The 22,767-nt window shown below is 39.5% G+C and overlaps 1 protein-coding gene across 7 annotated transcripts in view; it reads right to left on the bottom strand.

Annotated features, from left to right (window-relative positions):
- Positions 1-2,667: 2,667 nt before the first annotated feature.
- Positions 2,668-22,767, bottom strand: part of LOC134226471 (protein phosphatase 1 regulatory subunit 16A-like) — a 417,502-nt gene continuing 397,402 nt past the window's right edge. For 6 of the 7 annotated variants that reach the window (XM_062707267.1, XM_062707269.1, XM_062707270.1 and 3 more), the window contains 3 exons: positions 21,255-21,318; positions 20,531-21,172; positions 2,668-3,119 (listed from right to left, as the gene is read on the bottom strand). In XM_062707267.1, coding sequence (XP_062563251.1) covers positions 2,722-3,119; positions 20,531-21,172; positions 21,255-21,318 — 1,104 coding nt within the window. In that variant the 3' untranslated portion in view covers positions 2,668-2,721. The remainder of the gene's footprint in view (positions 3,120-20,530; positions 21,173-21,254; positions 21,319-22,767) is intronic. The other variant, XM_062707272.1, reaches the window with a different exon arrangement.

Here is a 22,767-nt window from a genome sequence, read left to right as displayed (position 1 = left end):
GCACGAAGGAATATCCGAAGAGACACCCAATGGTGAAACATGCAACCATGATATACCATGTTCTGGCAGATGGGCGGCATTTCTCGGATATTGTCGATGTGCGAACATTCAGGGGTCCAGTAAGCCGGTGGGGCTCATGGACGGTCTCCAAAACTATACGATCATGTAAGTATTTATATGGACTTGGATAATATTAGTTGTCTCCCTATAATATTATGGACTTCAAATGCAAACCTTCTGGGCAGACACAGTTGTCTTAAAACATTCGGATATATCTAGGACGATATAGAAGCTGCCGATTTCAATTGAATTATGAACTGCCGAAAGTTCAAATCATTCCCCGTAAGCAACCAGATTGATGAAAAGAACTCTCCATTCGGTGAACGCTCGGCTCAGCATCAACAAGTTTTATCTCTTTCGGCATCATATGGGTATAGTCCAACCGGGGAAAACACAGTGAACAAGAACGTTCGGATTGTTTTAGCAAGCGAAACGCTTTCTACCACCCATCGTAAACTTTTCCAATAAATCGACTGAAATATATTTCTCTTTCCCTAACTTTTCTTCCATTTTCTCTGATAACGATTCAGCTTATTCCGATCTACTTCCCTCTTCAATGTGAGTCTGTTTTGCATGTTGTATGCTTGAATGTGTGTGTGTATGTATGTGTTGTGTGTATGTTCATTTGACTAAACTTGCATTTATAGGTTGAATTCGGTACTGGAGGTGTGAGAAATTGCAACGAAAACTTAAAACTGGGTGTAAACTTGAGGCGCCATTCTTCAATCGTAATAATCATAGTGTAACGATAATGTAATAATCAATAATAATGATAATAATAATAATAATATTCTTAAGCATTCTTCGTATCATTCGGTTTATCCCGCCTGCTGGGTGGGTTTTATTTAACAATCATTTTTAACTTAAAAAATCATTGGTTCCATTCGCTACTGGTTAGGTGTGAATATTTTCTTTGACTGGATGTCAATCCAAAGAGGAAGTTCTGTGCATAACTACTTTAACGTAAAACAAAATCACGGAGTTGTGGTAGGGTCTATTTTGAATGGTGTTTCCGGCGTGCAACTTAACTGTTTCTGTTTGAATGGAAGTAATCCCTATATCACTTGGATAACTTTCTGAGAGGATTTATGTAAATATTGTTTTATCTTTCTTCCCCAAAAATGTATCGGTCTATGTTTTTATCAGTGCAAGTGCAATAAATTGAAACGTTATGTGTAGGTATCTGTATGTATTGTGTATGTTTGAATGATGTTTTCTGAAGATTCTCACAATATTTCTACAAGCGCACTTGCCTAAGCCTACTATGTACTATGTGTTGCTATTGACGACGGTTGACATTTTTTCCAGAAACAAGTGTCTCACGCTTTCCAAGTTCATGTTTCTGTTTCATACTGTATCTTCGAATTAAGTACACATGGTGAGGAAAATGATATTAGTTATATGATGGACGAATAAAAATTTCTAAGAAAAAATACTCCTTATTTTCAAAGGAAAATTCTTTCGATTTTCCAAAGAGAAATTCATTCGAATTTCCAAAAAGAAATGCCTCTGAATTTCTATACGGTAAGAAATTCCGAAGCCAAAAGGAAATTCTTTCGAATAACCAAAGAGTAAAACCTTCGAATTTGATAATAAACATGCACACATTTTTAAATGATTTTTTTCCCAAGGGAAAATCTTTTAAGTTTGCAAGGAATAAAATAGTTTCAGAAATTTCTGAACTGACTTGCCTGCGATTCTTTTTTCACTGAGTGAAGATGACAGCTTTAGATTATCGTAGTGGTCATGAGTACCTGAAGCTAAATCTTCGTTTTTCTAGTCACTCGAAATTGATTCAAAATTTCTAAAATATTGAGGAGGACGATGTTGTTATTTTAAACAGACTAAGACTTCTGATAAGCGCAGTAAAAAAGAGGATTTAGAAGATTTCACTGAAACCAAAACTACATTATTTCAGGTGTAAATGAAAAAAAAAGAATGATGAATAATTTAGCAAAAATAGGCAAAAATGTATACAGAAAAATATATTTCATTCAAACCAAACTTGAATTACACGATCGACACTTGTAATGGTGGTTCTTTATACTTGCTATTCTCATGCTATCTTTGCATTTCATTTCGACATGAATGTAGGTTTAAGTAAACAGGCCTGGAGTAAATCAATAAACAAAAAAAAAACAAAAATCGAAAACCTAACTAATACCGAGAGTATGATGAATCTTTGTTTAAGTACTATTCTGAATACTGCGTGTTCTCTTGTTTCTATCAGTAGTTTTTTTTCTTCAAATTTCCGCAGGCTACGGTAAGTAAACATTGATCTGACGAAATTCCATCGGGGAAGACAATGACGGAGCAAAGTCAAAGGACGAAGACTAACAATTTCATGTACAATGCGTATACACAATTACAATTTATACAAATATATATCTACATCTCCACGCAGGGGAGCCAGGAAGCAAAGGAACGCGAGAAAAATCGAACCTAACCTAGAAAAGTAATACAGTGTAGACCACAAATCGTAAATATCACAACTTCCAGTTGCTTTCCAGCTATAAGACTACCTAACTCTATCTCACTTCTTCCTCTATCTCTCGGTTTATATTGCTCGCGCATTGTTGTATCCCTTCGGCTTTGATTCTATTTCAAAAACTGATATGACGTATCTGGCAACGCTGGACACTTACCCCGTTTGGTTCCGACTTACATCACCACGCAGCAGCGTCGAGACCGGGTGCTATCACTTACCACGTCACTGGTATTGCCGCTGAACTTGTTCAGTCCGCCGGTAGATGTCTCCACGTCGGTATCGGGTACCGCCACCGTGCCCCCCACTAACGAACCGTTAGCGACGTTCAGCGTGGATACGGCACCTTTGTCCACGCCCACCAGACTACCATTTCCGTTGCCGTAGAGGTGATCCATCGAGGAGGTTCCCGTCGTCGAAACCAGTGACAGCTCGAGGGGTTGCCCGTTGGGGCCGGTCGTCAGACTGCCCAAACTTTGCGCACTCAGCAGCGATCCGTTCTCCGGACTGACGCTGGATCGGTTCTGCGATCGATGCTTCTTCAGGTCGGCTAACGTTCCTGCGACAGATGGATCTTGTGATTGGTGAGATGATTTTAACAGTTTCGATTAATTTACACGAAGGGGGTGTGTCCAATGGTTCGTGGATGAGAGGTGGGATGGAGGAAAAAAGAAAGAGAAAAAAAAACTTTGTTTTTGCTTGTTGCTTTTTACAGGATACGGTTTCAATTCGAGCCAAAGAAAAGGTCGTATTGTTTTAAACTTTTTAGTCCTATATAACCGCTATACAAACTTCTATTATTATTTGAGTGCATACAAGATATAATGCGATGTAAATACTACAAAAAGCTAATACAAAATACGAAACAATAAACATGTAAGCAAATGCGTTACTGTTCAAATGGTTCAAATAATAAGATTTGTATGTGATATGATAACATTAATTGAATTATGAAATGCATTTTTGACTTTGACTTGACTGTTTTTTTTAATGCTCATCGTTTATGAATGTTGATCAAAAATGTACGACAAACGAGCAAACGTACAAGGTAATTTTTATAATAAAGTATGAAGGTATATTCTAAATTGGACAAAGTTTGAAAGACATCCTTCATTCAGTCTCTATTTTACGATTTTTGATTATAACAGAGCATATATGAGATTGAATATCTAGAGATAGTACATTGGTCATAGCTTAATCACTTCACGAGCATTACCACTAGGCTATAAGAGTTTGAGTTACAGCACAAATATGAAGTAGCAATGAACATCCAGAACAATTGAATAACAAATCATCGACGCCACACATGTCTGCAAAACACACCTCATGTATGGACTTGCATAAACACTATTAACACTGACAGCGGACAAGTTTCCGTCGTCGTCTCCCATAATAATTGCTTGTTCATCCGACGAAGGATATCAACCGGCCGGGCGGCATCATGGCTTTAAATCCACTCCCACATGATTTGGTTCCCACGACGATGTCCATCCCCACATGCATTAATGATAAACATTGGACTTGTCCGAGCAACTGATGGGCCGGGCTGGACCGACCCTGATAGTGGAGGTGGGTGTGTGGAACCCAAACAGGGAAAAGTTATGTAAATTTACCACCTACCGTCCGACACTTCCTGTATGCTACTGGTGGATTGTGAAACTCCGTCGTATTCCTTGCCAGTGGGGGTTTAGAACCAGAGCCCGATTTAAAAATTTGAATGTGAAATATATTAATTTAGATGGGCGGCAACACAACAAGACCATCATAAAGGTGTTTTCCGTTTCGGTCTATCAAATTTTGACTCAAACAATGATGATTGGCATGAACGAAATTGTGGAATTTTTAATTAGTAAATATTATAAAACCCCTTGTTCAATAACAAAGTTTAACGATCAGTCGATGGCTCTTTTATGCCCAAGGAAGTCGAGAAGATTGCTAGCCCGAGGCCGCCGACTGGAAGTTCTTTGATAGCAGCATTAGAAACGCGTTGGAGCACACTACCCGACTTACGCTTCCCGACAAAGCCCTTCGTTGGTAGTCGGACGAAACGCGTGGAGCTGTTAAAGCCAGAAGGAAAGCCCTCCGAGCGCTCAGGAGTCTCTCCTGGGCACCCAAGAAGTGTAAGGGCATTGGAAAACTACAAATAAAAACAGTGGCAAGCGTTGATCTTCCTCCATGCACATCGATTCGCAAGACCAGCCGATTTTCAAAGGCTCATAGCCACCAGGGCTCTGACACTGCCGAGCTTTCGAGTCCCACCGCACTTGCCAAGTTCCAAGTACCAGCCCTTTTTGTTCGCCGAGCTTTCCTTTGCTCTTGCCAGTAGCAAAGGGAAGTCTTGCTGTCCGGATGGAATAGGGTATCCCATGTTGAAAAACTTCCCCCCTACCGACAAAATAGTATTCCTTGATCTGGTAAATCAAGCCTAGACAAATATTTTTTTTCCGACGAGTGGCGTCTCAGCCACGTTATTCCGATACCAGTATCTTTTCCCGCGACGCTGCAGGGGTCTTTTGTGGCAGTAACCCTGTTTCTGGTCGCCATGGATGGAGTCTTCAATGGAGTCCCCAAGAACATCTACATCTTCGTCTACGCGGACGACATCCTGCTTGTGATAGTCGGAGACACTCCGCGAACGCGTATCCGAACCCAAGCAGGTCAGTCGAGGTCTTCGGACTCTCCATCGACCGAGGACTGACCTTCATCCCTCATTTCCAAGCGGTCAAAGTCGGCTGCAAACCAAGGATCAACCTTTATCAAGACCACATAGGACGAACAACAGGTCCACTCGGTATCGTATCGGCCAAGCGTTGATTGACAGCAGACTGCTGTACGGACTAGAACTGACTTGTGTAGCACGTTCCTTTGGTATTTTACCTCTTATGCAGGGCTAGTTCATAACAGAGTATGGTATCAATAACAGAATTAGGTATTATTGAGCCAACTTCTCCTTCTCGGGTCGGGTTAGGCACAAAAGGTCTAAAGGACAAAAGGTCGAAAGACAAAACGTCGAAAGGCAAAAGGTCGAATGGACAAATGATCGAAAAAGACAAAAGGTCTAAAGGACAAAACGTCGAACGGGACAAAAGGTCGAAAAGACAAAACATCGAAAAGGTCGAATAAAACAAAAGACCAAACAGAACAAAAGTTTCAAATATACAAGAAACTAAAACGGAGAGAATCAATCTCGCACCAGAGTTGTCCTACACAGTTGTCATAAACAACTAATAGATAGATGTTTGAGTTTTCTAAATGTCACTTCGATCTGTTAAAATGGCGCACGCCGGAGCCACGCGAACGCACGCACATCAAAAATATCACATGCCGGTGTATTTTTAAAGCACGCGTCTGGCTACGGCGTGCACTATTTTCACAGATTGAAGTGACATTTAGAAAACATAGATATCGATCTATAATTTGAACTCATGGAATTAATTTTATTTAATTGTTAAAAATAGTGAAAAACTAAGAAATTTTTTGCCAACTGTGTAGGACAACTCTGACTCGCACAATACAAGTTTTATTCATTTCCTAAATCAACAATCTTTTTTATCTCTAACAGAACTATCTACATATTCATAATATTGTTTCATAGTAATTACTCCTTTTTTGAAAATTGCTCATTCTACAAGTTTGATTGATGAATTGAGTGTGCTATTTCTGCTTGAAGTTGAAAGCATTCCACAAAATCTTATATACACCCAACTTGTTGTCAACTTGTTCTTGATCAATTTTTGATTCCTTGAATCTCCTCATCATGTGCATGATCTGATTCCCTTGAACAAGGAGTATTGAATCTATGACAAAAGGTCGAAAGACAAAAGGTCGAAAGAACAAAAGCTTTAAAAGACAAAACGTTGAAAGAGACAGAAGGTCGAAATGTACCAAAGGTCGAAAGAACTCCATTGGAAATTCCTGAGAGCATTCCATCGGAAATACCTTTGCAATATCTTACCCAAAATCTTTCAGGTTTTCCTTTGGAAATTTGTTCGAGAATTCATTCTGAAATATCTTCAGTATTTACTTCGATATTTTTTTCTGAAAATACTTCAGAAATTCTTTCCACTTCAGGAATTCTCTCCAGGAATGATTCAGAAAATAACGCCATTAATTCCTTTTACCATTTCTCCAGAGATTTCTTCGGAAACTCCTCTGAAAAGGTTTTTGTGAATTCAACCAATCTTTCAAAAATTCCATGTTATCCTTTTGCTTCTAGTAAAACCATAAGAAGAAGGAATGTTTGAAGGAATTCTTGAAGGATCTTTCGAAAAAAAAATCTTGATTGTAATCCTGAAAACAAAGAGAAATTGCAAGGGAATTCAAAAAAAATTGCTTCAAAAATTTGTCTAAGAATTCTTTTTGAAACTCCTCCGGAATTTCCTTCAGGAATTCCTTTAGCATTATTTTCATAGATTCTTGCAGGTATTTCACCAGAAATTCAATATCCTCGACTCCCGTAATTCCGCCGAAATTTCCTTCAGGAATTTCCGAACAAATTTCGGAAAGGAAACTGAACGTTTTTCAAATTGGCCACTTCCCGCGGGGTACCTGGAACCTACTACAGAGTGGTCAGGGCAACTGATCGTCCTGAATGTGCTTCCTGGAGCCTCTCCATGAAAAATCTTGAAGTTTGATGCCAATATTGATATGGTACCGGATAATATATACGTGATTGGAAGGATATACATAATTGACCAAAGTATCCGGAAACAGGTTTACTGAAATGACGTTTCTCGGATGTATTTCAACAGATCTTAGCGCAACCGCCCACATTCTATTTTCAATAAGATCTAGTTTCTAGGAAAATAGTGTTCATCGATGTAACTTCAAACCACACAAAAATACGAGCGGCAGAAAAAATGTCCTCGGAAAATTCGGAACATCTCCGGTGACCGGTGGCCTGTATTCATGACCATGCATGTTCCTAAATCTTGACTAAATTTGCCGTCGAATGCTTCCAGTTTTGTCCAATTTCATCAATTTTTAAAAAAGTTATAAGGATTTGAATTTGGGCCAAATTTTGCCTAGGAAGCATCCACAAACTACGTAACGCTTAGAGGGGGGAGGGAAGGTTGCCCGGAGTGTGACAATCCATGCAAAAAAAGTTGATGCTTCATACAAAAACTGTGACATAAGGGGGAGGGCGGGTCGAAAATGGCCATTTTTTGCGTTACGTAATTAATGGATCTTCCCCTATCTCAATCATTTTGCCTAACCCCTGTAGATCGAAAAAAATGCACCAAGATATTCCTTTCCTATAGGAAAATCTATAAACACTCCGTGAGGAGTACTTGCGTCTTGAGGATTTCTTCGGAAATTCCTTCCAAGATTTCTTCGGAAGAATTTGTTCGGAAATACTCTTAGAAATTTCATTGGAAATTCCTTTGAAGATTTGGTCGGCATTCCTACGGAAAATTCTTCGGAAGAACCTATGAAAATTGTTTTAGGAAAACCTTTCGAAATTCTTTTGTAAATTTCTTTAGGAATGTCTGTGGAAATTGGATTTGAGATTCCCTTGGTAAAAAACCGGTTTTTGTGAAAATTTCAGGAAATTTTATTACCTAAAAAAATACGATTTAGACTATTGGATAAAACACAATATTTGTTGACAAACTTTGAATATTAAAATCATTGCTTGTTGAGCTGGGCAAAGTGAAACTAAAGTAGACATAACTTACTTTGCTATTCATCTCCAAATCCGCGTCGGATTTTGTAGGCTATGTTGCTGCTGAAAATGCCCTCTCTGGTTCAACCAAAGTTGGACGAAAGAGTATCGAAAGCCAGAGTCAAGTACTTACCTTTAATCCCTTCAGATTCAAAGTAGAAGAATTCTATACGGTTTACTTGCAAGGATCCTGGAGTTAACGTATTTGCTACCGGCAACGCAAGTGTGTTGCTCCGCTGCAGTGACGGGAAATTTCAAAAAAATGTCGTGGGTTTGCAATTGCTAATCTGCTAATAACTTTTTTCAGAAGTCATTAACTATTCGGATTTTTTGATTAACATTTAATGCTTAGAATATTCTAGTACAAATATGTCGAACAGATTATTGTTCTAAATACAAAGTTTAAGCTATGAGAGCGAAATTTAAAAAAAATGTCACGGAATGTCATGACATTAATGTCATTTGACACTAATTCGGCTCTCACGCCGCCAATATCAGATTTGGAGAAATGACCTATTAAAAAAGTTATAGGGTCCTTTGAGGGCTATATGTTTATATAAAAAAAAACATAATTGTAAAGGATGTGTGAAAAAAGATATTAGCAAATAAGTCCCATGACATCGAAGTGACATTTCCCGTCACTGCTCCACTTCACGATTTGTTCTTTAACCGATAAACCACAAAAATCATACACATCGTACCGATCGTTAGGTGTGATTGTTGTTGTCGGTCGTTGTCTCTTCAACGATCACATCAGGAATGGATAAGACACTTCAAGATCTCGTCTGCTTGCTTTATCAAAGTAGCTCTGGATATCTCGAAGAAAATGCCAAAATCGTTTCTGATCAATTGTCTTACGGCAGGATTATCGAACAAAAAAGCTAAAAAAAAACAACGTATTCTGATCGTCTCCCTTGGATTCATTTTTTGAGAGCATCGAATAAGTTGGTGGAAATTTCTGTGGTTTGAATTGATAACGTTAAAAAATCATCATCACTGAAGTTGAATTTGGATTAAAGATACAAATCGATCAGAGTTTTTTTTAACGGGCTCCTCTATCGAATAGAACCGTTTAAGTATGGATAACAAGCTATTCCAGCGTATCTGGGTATCAACCACCAATATAAATTCTTATCATATTTTTGACATATTTTTGCAGCAAATTGTTTTTCACATGTGATCTGCGGGAGTGAAGTACTACCAAAAACTAGCTAATATATGTAGATAAATACAATATAGTTTTTTTTTTATACTGGCAGTAAAATATGCAATACCGAAAATACTGGTATTTCCCGTCTTTAATACCGATATTTTCGGTACTCGATATTGGCCGGTATTACCGGTATTACCGGCTTCGGTACCACCGGTTAGACCACCCTACAAGGGACATTCCAGGGAAATACCTTGAGGCCTGCGTATATTCCTTCCTTTTTTGTGGGAGTTAATTCAAAAACTCATTCAGAAATTGTTTTAGGGAATCATTCGAAAATTATAATATAAAATTATATAAGATAATTTAACGAGTTCTTTCGAGAAATTTACAAAGTCCGCTCCAGAGAATTTTTCGACGGATTCTCTAGACGAATGTGAAAAGGAATTCCTGACGTTATTTTCTAAATTATTCCTGCAGTGAATTCCGGGAGGAGTTCTCAAAAGAATTTCTGAAGGATTTCCTGAAACATATTCCGTAGAAATTATGAAATCCATTTTCGAACAATTTTATAAAGGAATTTCCAAAGAAATTCTTGCAGAAATTTCCGAAGAATTTCTCCACAAGTAATTTCCGAAAGAATTCCTTGAATAATTTCTGTAGGTATTCCTGAAGAATATCCATAATAGGTAAGAATAATAATAGGTATTTCCGAAAAAAAATTTACAAAGGAATTTCCATAGAAATTTTTAAACGTATATCTGGAAAAACTAAAAAAAATCAAAAAATTTGATATTGATTTATTGTATTAGTTTGTAAAATAGGCAATTAACTTTAATTGAATTGTATTAGTGTTCAACTTAATTTCGAAATTAAAAAAAAAACACGTTAACAAAATAAAAAAAAGGATTGTGTTGTATTTTATAGACGATAAAATGCAATAACATATTTTCATAATATTTGAAAGTTAATCGATAAATTATCGTCGTTAATTTAACGCCAACTTCGATAACGATAACGCTGTTACGATAAAGTAAGCGTTGAATTAACGTTATCGTTATCGAGTATTCATTGATTGATCGATAGTTATCAAGTTAACTGTAACATGTACTATAGTTCGAAATGCAAATATTTACAAGTTGGATTTGCAATATCTATTTTAAAAATCGCCTTACAATATTCAAGAACGCCTGAATTAAATTGGGATTCAAGGAGGTCACCGAATTGACCAAAACATTATTTCGTTCAATCATTAAAGTTCTTACAGAGTTGCAGTTGTTCACAGAAGAGAATCTGAGAGGCTTTTCAATGTCTACCTATACTTATGTTTAATCTAGCATGATCAACAAAACTTCTGTTTCTAAGATCCGGAGCACCCAGTTATATGAATATTTTATGACTCACAGTTTAGACTAAACTCTTTAGTCTAACCAAATCATATTGAAAAGGTGACGCGGTTAGTCCACTAATCTGTTGAGAGAATTTTTACTTGGTACTGGTGCCGCCTGGAATGCAGCACAATAGATCGCTGCATCAAATAAATTTCTAGTACTCGGATCGCAATATATTGCCGAGGGGTTCCGATTGATATTCTTGCTTATACGATAAGGATTAGCAAAAGAAAGTTCTCTCCATTGAAAGCGTACCTATATTTAAGTGTCACTATCTCAGAGAATTAAGTCCGCCTGGGTAGTGCAAATTTTTGCGATCTTCTTATTGGAACATCTATGCTGCATAGGGAAAAAACACTGAACCACCAACAGAGGACCTCACTTTTCATCGTTTCGTAGATAGCAGATATTAAGCAATAATTTTAGAGTACCCCGCTTCAATCAAAATTAACTTACATCAACCAGCTGCAAACAATAATTTGTTCCATTGTCGGCTTCTGTCAAAATTTTACACCAACCTTATTCGCGTAATCTAGTAACCCCATTATCGCAAAATTATCAGGTTAACTTACGTTAAATTATCGAACTCCGATAATAATTCAGTTGATTCATCGTTATCGTAGCAACCGATAACGTTGATCACAATCAACTTTATCGGCGATAACGATAAATTAACGATTAACAACCCTGTTGAAACCACCAGATTTTGTATGCAAATTAATTTATCGCTTGACTGATTAACCCCTCTAATTAAAGTTCTTTCTTACTTAAGCCAAATTATAAACTAATTACCAGAGCTCTGTTGCCGCCAGTGGAGTTCAACCTCTGGTCTATTCGTATCAGTCACATTACATCTTCTTTTCTTCTACTTCTTCTATGGTTCTAGTTCCAGTTCCAGTTCCAGTGGGAATGAACTGGTCTTCTTGCTCTTCATTGGCTCTACATTCCAACTGGAACTTGGCCTGCTTTTCAACGTAGTATTCTATTAGCATTTCCTCAGTTATTAATTGAAAGCTTCTCTATGCCCGCCATTGCATGAGTTTGTATCTTGAGTGGCAAGTACAATGAATAAACTACGCCCAGAGAGTCGAGAATGTTTTCAACCCGAAAACATCCTAGACCGGAACAAGAATCGAATTCGCCATCTCTGAATTGGCAATCCTACGCCGTTGCTCACAAGGCTACTGGAGAACCTCACTGGAACTGGAATGCTTTTCAATTTACTATTCTATTAGCATTTCCTCAGTTTACAATATTCTGAAAACTTATGTGGAAGATTTTTGATCCGGAAAGGTATTGGAGGTAACCACTTTCCCTTTGATGGGACTCGAACCCACGACCCTCAGAACGCTAGACTGCTGCTTTAACCAACTAAACTACGAAGGACCTCCGAAGAACATAATGTACATATTCACATCTGAGTTTTCGACCGACGGATGTCCTTCGTAGCTAAGTTGGTTAAAGCACCTGTCTAGCGTACTGAGGGTCGTGGGTTCGAGTCCCATCGAAGGGAAAGTGGTTACCTTCCAATACACATTTTTCAAATGAATATCTTCCACATAAAGTACATATTCACATATGTCCGGGTGGTCTTATCCCGGATATATGCAATTAACTTTGATTGAACCAAAATGTGAAATTTATGAGATAGCGAATTAATAAAAAATTGGGTTGTAGAGGGTGGAGCTGCGAAGCGGCACTGTTGGAAAAGCGATGTCAGTAAACGAGCCGGTGACAAGCGCGGTGTCATCATCATCAATAGACATAGCCCGCTGTCATCATTGAAACGCAGTATGAAAAAAAAATTATAGCCCGGGACATCCTGGCTACGATCTGGCGATGGACTTAACAATAGGATGTCAATAGCCTGTCAGTAAACAATCTTTATGATGCTCCTTATTACTTAGTTTTATGAATTTATTTTTCGAGGTTAGGGTAGAATACGGCATTGGCAGGGTGCGACAGTTGTTGGCACCCTCAAAAATATTTGCGTTTTCCAGCAAACATACACTATTTATGAACATAATTTTCATTCAATCACACAATTTCAAGTCTAAGCTTTCATTTGAATAAGTTGTTTGTGTAAAAGTAGCAAGATTTGATGTGTTAATCACCGAAACAAATTTGCACCTACGAAATCCTTGCCATTATTGCATTGCCAAAGAAAGCAGCGCACGAAAAGCAAACTGTTACTTACTTTTTTGGATCGCCTGTTTCTCCTCTTTATTGCGTATGACACGACAAATTAAGTACGTAAACTACTTTTTACACTTTATCACCACTTGATTATCACCACAAAGAGCAAATTTATGCAATATTTGCTCTATGTTTCACTAAATAAAATCGGGACTGTTCGTTTTCTTTGACAGCAGCACACTTCGGAATAGAGCGAGAGAATGTGTTTGTGAGCATATCAAACACACGCTAAAAAGATACCACGCACAATTCTATGTGAGTTGATTTTAGTAAAAATACCAACAAAATATCCGGCGATGGCATTTATTAAAAAAAGTGTTAAAATACAAATGCTTCAGATTTTTTACGCAGACCATGAATTATATCAAAAGTGATGTAGTATGTTAGGGCTGCAAAATGGTGGGTTGACATCAAGGAAGGAGCGCCCAACAGAGCTCTGGTCCCCACAAGTCCCTATCTCACGCTTCCACGGGTCGTCCGATGACAAAAGACCGCCAGCTAAGGGTTGTGTACTTAGCTGGTAGTGCAGCCTGGGCACTGTTGTCCTTCTGACATCAGCTAGAGTGAGAAGGTACGCCTCGAGCGTCTGTTCACCAGGAGGTGCGGCTCAAACAGCGTCTGCCTGGTACCCAGCGGCTGATTAACGAAATGCTGTATCGCGTCAGCTATACCTAAGGTGGCAGCCCCATCATCGCGATGTAGGTAACGCGACCCCGGTAAGGTAGCTTACTGAAGCCTCTCAAATACCACGATAGAAGAAAAAGAGAACGTTATTTTGGCAAGCGACCCGGCAACGAAATAAGGACTATGATTGGAAACTCGGTACCTGGAATGTCAGGACCCTAAATGAACCTGGACGAGTGAGCCTTCTGGCTCGTGAACTGCAGAAGGTTGGAGTGAACGTGGCTGCTATTCAAGAAGTCCAATGGCCTAGATCCGGAGAACGTGAATTCCGAGCCGTGGACCCCACGACCAATACTGCATTCAAGTATAACATCTATCACAGCGGCGGTGAAAAAGCAGAGCATGGAGTTGGTTTCGTAGTGATGGGCAAGCAGATGAAGCGAGTGATGCGGTGGAAACCCATTAGCGAACGAATCTGTGTGTTGAGGATACAGGGCAAATTCTTCAATTACAGCCTAATCAACGTTTACGCACCGACAAACGATAAATCCGACGACGTGAAGGACACGTTTTATGAATGTCTTGATAAAGCCTATGGAGAGTGCCCAAAGCATGACGTGAAAATTGTTATCGGAGACGCTAACGCCCAGGTCGGTAGAGAGGACTTTTTCCGTCCCATAATCGGTAGGGAGAGCCTTCACTCCGCTACCAATGACAACGGCCTACGGCTAGTAAATTTTGCTGCTGCCAGAGGGATGGCCATCAGTAGCACCTACTTTGCACGAAAGAACATCCGAAAGCACACATGGAGACACCCAAATGGTAAAACTTGCAACCAGATAGACCATGTTCTGGTGGATGGGCGCCATTTCTCGGATGTTATCGATGTGCGGACATTCAGAGGTCCGAACATTGACTCTGATCACTACCTCGTTATCAGTAAAATTCGATCACGGTTGTCAACTGTATCGAACGAAAGATCACAGCGAACGATGCGTTACAATATCCAGCGATTGTCGGCGGAAGGAGTATCGGCTGAGTACCGCCAGAAGCTCGACGAACGGATAAGTGCAATCAACGTTAGCGACAACATCAACGATCTATGGAGTCGATCCATGGAGCGGTGAGCACAACAGCACGAGAAGTGGTAGGCACTGCACAGAGGCGACCCAGGACGGGTTGGTTCGATGTGGAGTGTCAGAGAGTGACAGACGAGAAGAACGTTGCCAGAAGCCGGATGTTGGTGTCAGGTACCCGATCGAATAGAGATCGGTACAAGGAAGCAAGAGCAGCCGAAAAACGAACCCACCGCAGGAAGAAAAAGAGTACGAAGAACAAGTTATTAGTGAGGCGCAGGAAAAAATGGAGCAGAACGATATGCGGAGGTTTTATGAGTCTGTCAATGGCGTGCGGAGAAAGACAGCGCCATCTCCCGTCATGTGCAACGACCTACAAGGGAATTTGCTGACAGATAAAACTGAAGTGGCTGCCAGGTGGAAGCAATACTTCGAGACTTTGTTGAATGGAGGAAGTGACGGTGCATCGGTGAACAGAATAAATATTAGCGACGATGGACAAGCTGTGGAGTCACCTACACTAGATGAGGTTAAAAAGCTGTCAAAGAGCTGAAAAACAATAAGGCTGCGGGAAGGACCAGCTCCGGCTGAACTTCTCAAACATGGCAGTGAGCAGCTTTATGAAGTTCTGCACCATATTATGTCGAAAATATGGGAAGACGAGGAAATGCCTGCTAGCTGGTTAGACGGCCTCATTTGCCCTCTCTTTAAGAAAGGGCACAGACTGGAGTGCGCCAATTACCGAGGAATAACCCTCCTTAATTCGGCGTACAAAATTATGTCCCGTATTCTGTTCAACAGATTGAGACCGCTTGAAGAGTCCTTCGTCGGCGAATACCAAGCAGGTTTTCGTGAGGGCCGATCAACGACGGATCAAATGTTTACCCTGAGACAAATCCTTGATAAATTCCGGGAGTACAACTTGCAGACACATCATCTGTTTATTGATTTCAAGGCGGCGTACGATTCAGTGAAACGGAATGAATTATGGCAAATTATGCTTGAACATGGTTTTCCGGCGAAACTGATACGGCTGATTCGTATAACGTTGGACGGATCGAAATCAAGTGTAAGGGTTGCGGATGAAATATCGACGTCATTTGTTACCTTAGATGGATTAAAGCAGGGTGATGCACTCTCGAACCTACTGTTCAATATAGCGCTCGAGGGAGCGATTAGGAGAGCTGGTGTGCAAAGAAGCGGTACCATTATCACAAAATCGCATATGCTCCTGGGATTTGCGGACGATATCGATATTATCGGAATTGATCGCCGTGCCGTGGAAGAGGCTTTGCGCCTTTTAAGAGGGAGACAGCGAGGATTGGACTCACGATAAATACCAGCAAAACGAAGTACATGGTCGCTGGCAATCAACGTGGGTTCATTAGTGGTGGTGGTAGCGAAATAGTGCTGGATGGTGAAAAATTTGAAGTGGTAGAAGAATTTGTGTATCTTGGAACATTAGTGACGTGCGATAATGATGTTACCCGCGAGGTGAAAAGGCGTATTGCAGCTGCAAATAGGGCTTATTACGAACTTCGTAACCAGCTTAAGTCCCGTAGTCTGCAAACGAAAACTAAACTCGCGCTGTATACTACTCTGATTCTTCCGGTGGCTTTATACGGCCATGAAACATGGACGTTAAAGGAGGCTGATCGGAGAGCTCTCGGAGTGTTTGAGCGTAAGGTGCTGCGGACAATACTCGGCGGTAAACAGGAGAACGGTATCTGGCGGCGTCGCATGAATCACGAATTGTACCAGGTATATAAAGGGCTGGATATTATTAAGCTTATACAACACGGCAGACTACGGTGGGCTGGTCACGTTGTTCGTATGCCGGAAGAACGTCAAGCGAAGATAATATTTAGTAGAGAACCGCAGGAATAACCGTAAAGAAGAGGCCGCAGGCTTCGTGGAAGGCCGCGTACACGATGGCTTTTTGCAGTTGAAGAGGACCTGAGGGCGCTCAATGTTCAGGGCGACTGGAAGCGATTGGCCCAGGATCGAGTCCAGTGGAGAAGGATACTCCATTCGGCGTAGGTTCATCGAAGAGCTGTAGCCCATCAAGTATCAAGTAAGTAAGTATGTTAACCCTTATGTGGCTGACAGGACCGTTTTCCTTTTGCAACTTCAATACTTTCCAAGCTCATCAAAAAAATCATAACCATTCCCGTTCCTACATAGCGCATTTCAACCATAAATAATTGCCTACTTTTAGGGTATTATCTATTATTCAACTGTGTGTGTAAGAATGGGGTGGCTCCAGCGGCTGGATAGGACAGTGGTGCCCATTATTCAACATATGAAGACTTACGAGGTGGAATATATTGTTAATATACTATACTACCAGAACCGACGAGCTTCGTTTCACCTAAAATTGATTAATTATATATTTTTTACATTATTTAAAAGACGGTTAAGAATAGACGAAATTTGCAAATTTAGATTCCATTTTTTAGATTAATTTTCGATTAAAGCAGAAATTTGTACTTTATTTGTATGGGAGTCCCCCCCCTCCAGAAGAGGAGCTAGGGGTCTAATACTAATAGATTTGGTTTTACGTAGTTTACGTCGAGCGGTCGTGCCTTGTACACAACCATCATGATTTTTTTTATGAAACAAACTTATCATGAAAAGACCGTAAAGAACAAGTTGTATATTTGAAACTGAAACAAAACTGAAACAAAAAGCATATAAAATGGCCAACATTATTCAAATAGGTTAAAAATGGTAAAAGTTATGAAAATGTCAATATCTGAATACACTAGTACCCTATCTGCCATTCACGTCTGTTTTTTGTTGGTCGCATAAAGGTTAAATTTGTTTTACAATGTGTTTAAATGCTTTTGCCTATCTGTCTACATGACATAAAATTGATGCCAAGGCTAAAAATTCATGTTTTGTTTTAAGCCAGTTCTGATAAATAATAAAGTTTGTTCCAAAATTGAGTGAAGCGAGATGAGCGTGCGGCCGATTAATATGAATGAATTTTACTACTGGAGGATATAAACAACCAGCATTTTGCACCAATACATTACCAGTTTTCTATTTCCATGTCTAGTTGCTGAAGGGAGCAAACTCATTGCTGATAATAGACATTGCTATGCCAATAGAAGAAACGTTGACCTGTTACTTTATAGGGACACGGCAGGTATTTCCGTCCTTCGTCGTAAGGGCTAAAACCAACGAAAGCAATGTACATTTGCTAGAACTCCACTATAGTAGAACGTTTCTCCTGAGCTTACGATTTGGTACGTATGAGTTTTACAAAAAAGCGTCTGTTTTATTGGTTTTCGAGACTATGACGAACAGACGAAAATACCTGCCGTGTCCCTATTTATTTTTCTGAGTTTGTGGTTAAAGCTGCTATATTTAGTGGACACCAGTCATCAAAGAAAGAGCATACAAATGTTTACCAGTTAAACTATACCTGTGTTTTAGTGTAATTATTCATTATTTTTATCATTCAATTTGGCGAATGTCTTAGACTGCCAAGAATAGGTATTTTCCCCTATCAAAATTTTTATAATTTAAAACTGTTAGTTTTCATTGGCACCTGATGAAATTTGATGCTATTGAATGGAGGTAATGAAGCAATTGCTTACACTTGTTGAATCAGTTTTGCTCGGGATACCATTTTAAATACAAGACACTGAAGAAGGCAGTGGCAACGAAAACCGATGTCAATAGTTTTTAATGGACACCACCGGGAGTCAACCAAGCTCGACTCAAACAAATTTCTTTCGCCACAGGAGCTCCAGAAACCGGGTTCTTCACATTTTTCATGAATTTAATTAATATAACAGCATTTACTCTTCTTTGTAAGCATGTGTTGGTATTCCCCACTGGGACATTGCCTCTTCGTAGCTTAGTGTTCGCACTGCAAGCATTTTGAACCAAGTTACCATTTTTGCAATTGTATATCATAGGCTAGCTCGATGAAATACTTTTATGGCCAGCAAAATCAAGAAAATTTTCAACACAAAGGTTTCCCAGAACGGATCGGGAATCATACCCACTACCCAGCCACTTTTAGCATGTGCTTTGTAGCCTCACATCTCACCGTTCCCAACAGACTTGTTTCAAAATCTAGAAATGACCAACATGAAAACATAACGAGCATTTTTTATTCACTGAATATCAGACCCCTCTGAGCCGGAGAAGCACTACTGAGGATACAGAAGACAGCGTCCGTATGTTTTCCTTTTCCGGTTTCCTGACGCGCAGCGGAAGACTTGCACAGATGAACCAAAGCAACAATGGAATTTGATAATATTCGCAAAACCCATAGGAAAGGACGCCGCTTTGTTGGCGGTGCTTCAACAATGTCGTAGGTGTCTTTCTAAACTAGAACTACCCATACGCACGAAAGCATCGTTACGAGAGACACCACCATTCATAGGAGGGTTATTTCGATGGAAATTTATGAGAGCGGACGGCACAGCAGCGCGCGCGGCCGGACAAGGATAATAAACCCAAAGCTAGCATATAGTGAAAATGTTCGTAAAATTCGAAGCGCATTAGGAAGGATAGAAAAACGTGACAATATCGTGACAACAAAGCATCCGCCTAGAAAAAGGAACTATATTGGAACAAGTTATTAGGATGAAGATATTTATGAGGCATTAATAAACGGCGGACTACCGGCGTCATGCAAAAAGCAACAAAGTGAGGACAAAATCTATACTAAGCATGTGGTAATTTATGAAAGAAATGGGATAGCAATAGGATTTGAGGATTACTGTCTGGTGGGTGAAATTTCATAATTTACTTGATATCTATCTAGACATTTATGAATATTGAATAAAATGGACACTGGCTGTAATTTCACAAGCAAAAAAGTCTGCGAGGAAATTTAACAAGTAGGGTAAATGATATATTTTGGACATGTACATATTTTGGAGAATTTTTGGTTTAAGTTTTATCAGTTAAGCAAAAAAATGCATTTAAATGAATGTGGATACGTGTAGTTAGGTCATACCATTGAGATTTGTAGGTGACCATTTTGAAATCAGGAGAAAATGACTCTGTCCAAAACATATGCATTTTCCATGTCGAAATTATATATTTGATGTCCATAAAGAAAATATTTCAGTTCGTGGTATATCACAGTTTACACCTAGTAAAAGAAATTTACTCAAAAATTGGACAATGGAGACACAAGTCCAGTCATAGGTTATGTATTTGGATGAACTTTGTGGTTTCCACAAAGATACGCTTGTCCAAGATACAAACTTTGCAACTGATTTAAGAGGCAGTTTGGATTCAAAACATATAATTTTTCTAAATTAAACAAATAATTAATAGATTAGATTCTTGGAAAGCAGCCCATTAGACTGTGGCATAATGATGGTAACTACTGAATACGGTGATGTTGCTCGAACATTTGAACAATGAACCCATCCCAACGTAGTCTGCCATGTTGAATAGTCTGAACGGTATCTATTCTTTTATATACTCAATTCTTATTGAGCAAATCATAAACGATTATTGAGCTAACGCACGGATAAATTTGAAATAACACGAAGGAACTTTTTTTTTTGAAAAATCCATTTTTTTTTGTGAAATTACAGCCGTTTCAGCAGACAAATATTTAATTCGATGCGATAGATAATTATTAAGAAATTTCACCTACATTCCTAACAGTATTACTTGAAATGAAATCTAAAAGTGCCAATAAAAATAGTGTCGCGCATAAATGAAGGTGATCTCCTTCACCGATGAAGGTTGCTTGCAGTCATTGGGTGGTAGGTGAAGACAGATGTACTAAGCGATTGTTTATGATGTCTTAAAGCAAACAAGCAAAACACTCTTTCTACTAACTCGCATCGGACTTGTACGGGCCGCCGTAGCAGTGTTGGAGGAGGGACTTCCGGTACTCACCCACTAGGACCGTCACCTGGACGTTGATCTTGCCGTTCTCGTTGTTGGAGGTGGAGTACACTTCCGTCGTCGTTGCAGACGCCGCCGTCGCCGAAGTCGTCGTCGTCGTCGTCGCCGCCGTTCCGGACACGGCACCCGTATTTGGAATGTTCGGTTGATTGCTATTGCTATGACTACTACTACTGCTACTGACTAGATTACCATTGACTGTGGAGGATGGAGAGGAGGATGATAAGGCTAGTATCTTGCTGTTGCTGTTGTTGTTGTTGTTTAGGTTGTTGTTGTTCAACAACTTGCCGCTACCGGCACCGCTGACGACGCTGATTTCGCTCATGTAGGAGTCGTTGTCCTTGCCTTCGGGCGACCGTCGGTCATACTGGTTGAGCGAGGAGTACGCCGAGGAGGTCGCGGAAGAAGGGTTCGTTGCTGCCGCTGAATTGGGACCGTAGTTTTGGTCTTTGCTACTGCTGATGTTGTTGTTGTTGTTGTTGTTCAGGTGATTGTTGTAACGAGTATTGTTGTTCAGCCCATTGTTCACCGTCGTACAGTTACCATTGTTAGTGGCGTTGATGTTGTTGTTATTTACAGAATTCAGATGACCATTGCTGGCATTCTTGTTGTTGGTGCTGTTATTGACGACGGCTGTGTAACGGAATGGAGAAGGAATGGTTGGATTTTGAACAAATGTCCTATAAATGAAAATGATGGGACCGAGGATACTTACCGTTTGTCGTTGAGCTATTATTGGAGTTGGTGTTTGCCGCTGGTCCATCCGGTGTCGTGTAGCCCTGGAAATCATAATAAAAGTAGTTTGAATACTAAAGTATAATAAATTGTGCAAGTTTCAATTGTCCGTCATGAAAAACAAAATATTTTAATTATGAAATAGGTTCATCTGGATGCTTTCTCGCAAATTGAACATGGTAGGCACCTAATATAAAGGTGTTTACCGGCGACAGTTCTCAGCATTAGGCCGCAGCTGACGTTTTTGCATCGGCAAATCACTGCTTAAGCCGATTCAAACATGTAGGGTAAAATGAACCACCCATAAGAAAAAAATCAAAATAATTCTTACGATACTGGGTGTCAATGAAAGCTGCGAAAAAAAAATGTCAGATCCGTCAATTCTAAGCGAGTGAGTGCATAAAGCTTATATGGTTTAAACCAGTTTCGTACATTTTGTTGGGCATCTTTGCTAGTAAGATCATCCTATCAGAAATGCCGAAAGGCCGATGCTCGTGGAAGACCAATATACATTTGGAGTTTTCGAAAGGAAAGGGTTGCGTACCATCGAGCGAAGGTGAGATGCAGATGGCAGGCGGTACGTGGAGGAGGCGAATGAACCAGGAGTTAATTCAGCTGTTTGGCCTTTTACGAAGTCAAATTTAATCATCTGTCCATAGCTCTTGAAACTAAATCTCGAAGCCAAATAATTACATTTCTGTTGAATTTGATTCCTCCTAGAGGTGTGCGCCATCGTCACCGACACTTGCATCGGCGCGCCACTGCTTGACCTATAATTCTTCATGCCATTTGTAGAAAACCGAAGAATTTTCAGAATTTCGAAAAACTTCGAGTTGAAATTCCGAGAATGTCAAGTCTACATTCCAATAAGTTTTTCGTGGAAATTCCGTAGAATTTCCCGATTGATAACCTTTAAGGTTTCCAGGTAATACTCCAAAGAACTCTCCGTGATAATTCCGATGTTTTTCTTGAAAATCCCATGCAATATCCCTCCAAATAATCATCCGTTGAAATGCCAAGAATTTTTTTTTAATTCCAAAAGTTTTCCCGCTAAAATGCCGAGTAATTTTCCGTGAAAACTTAAAATTATTTCCCGTGGAATTTCAGAATGGTTACGTAACGTTTTGGCTCAAATTCCGAACATGGCTCATAACCCGAACACTGGCGTTTTAGCAACCTGAAACTAAAGTTTTCATTAGTTTTCCATACATTTCCATCAATATTGCAAAAGAATTCAAGCTTCTTTGGAGAATATTACATAAATAACGCCAATATGGCTATTTAAAAGCGCGTGTTCGGGATATGAGTCAAAACGGTACGATATTTTGAAATTTCTCTTGCAAAATAGGAGCGATATCCTGAGGAAATTTGAAAAAAAATCCTGTGGATATTCCAAAGAGTTTTACGAATAATTTTCTTTCTTTCTTACAAGAATTGCAATAATTTTTTTGTGGAAACTCAAATAATTTTTGTTAGGAAATTCAAATAATTTC

Source organism: Armigeres subalbatus, chromosome 3 (genome assembly GCF_024139115.2).
Source record: "Armigeres subalbatus isolate Guangzhou_Male chromosome 3, GZ_Asu_2, whole genome shotgun sequence".
In the NCBI taxonomy this organism is placed as follows: Eukaryota; Metazoa; Arthropoda; class Insecta; order Diptera; family Culicidae; genus Armigeres; species Armigeres subalbatus.
Note: the sequence above shows the minus strand (reverse complement) of the source record. Positions and strands in the feature narration are given on the sequence as shown.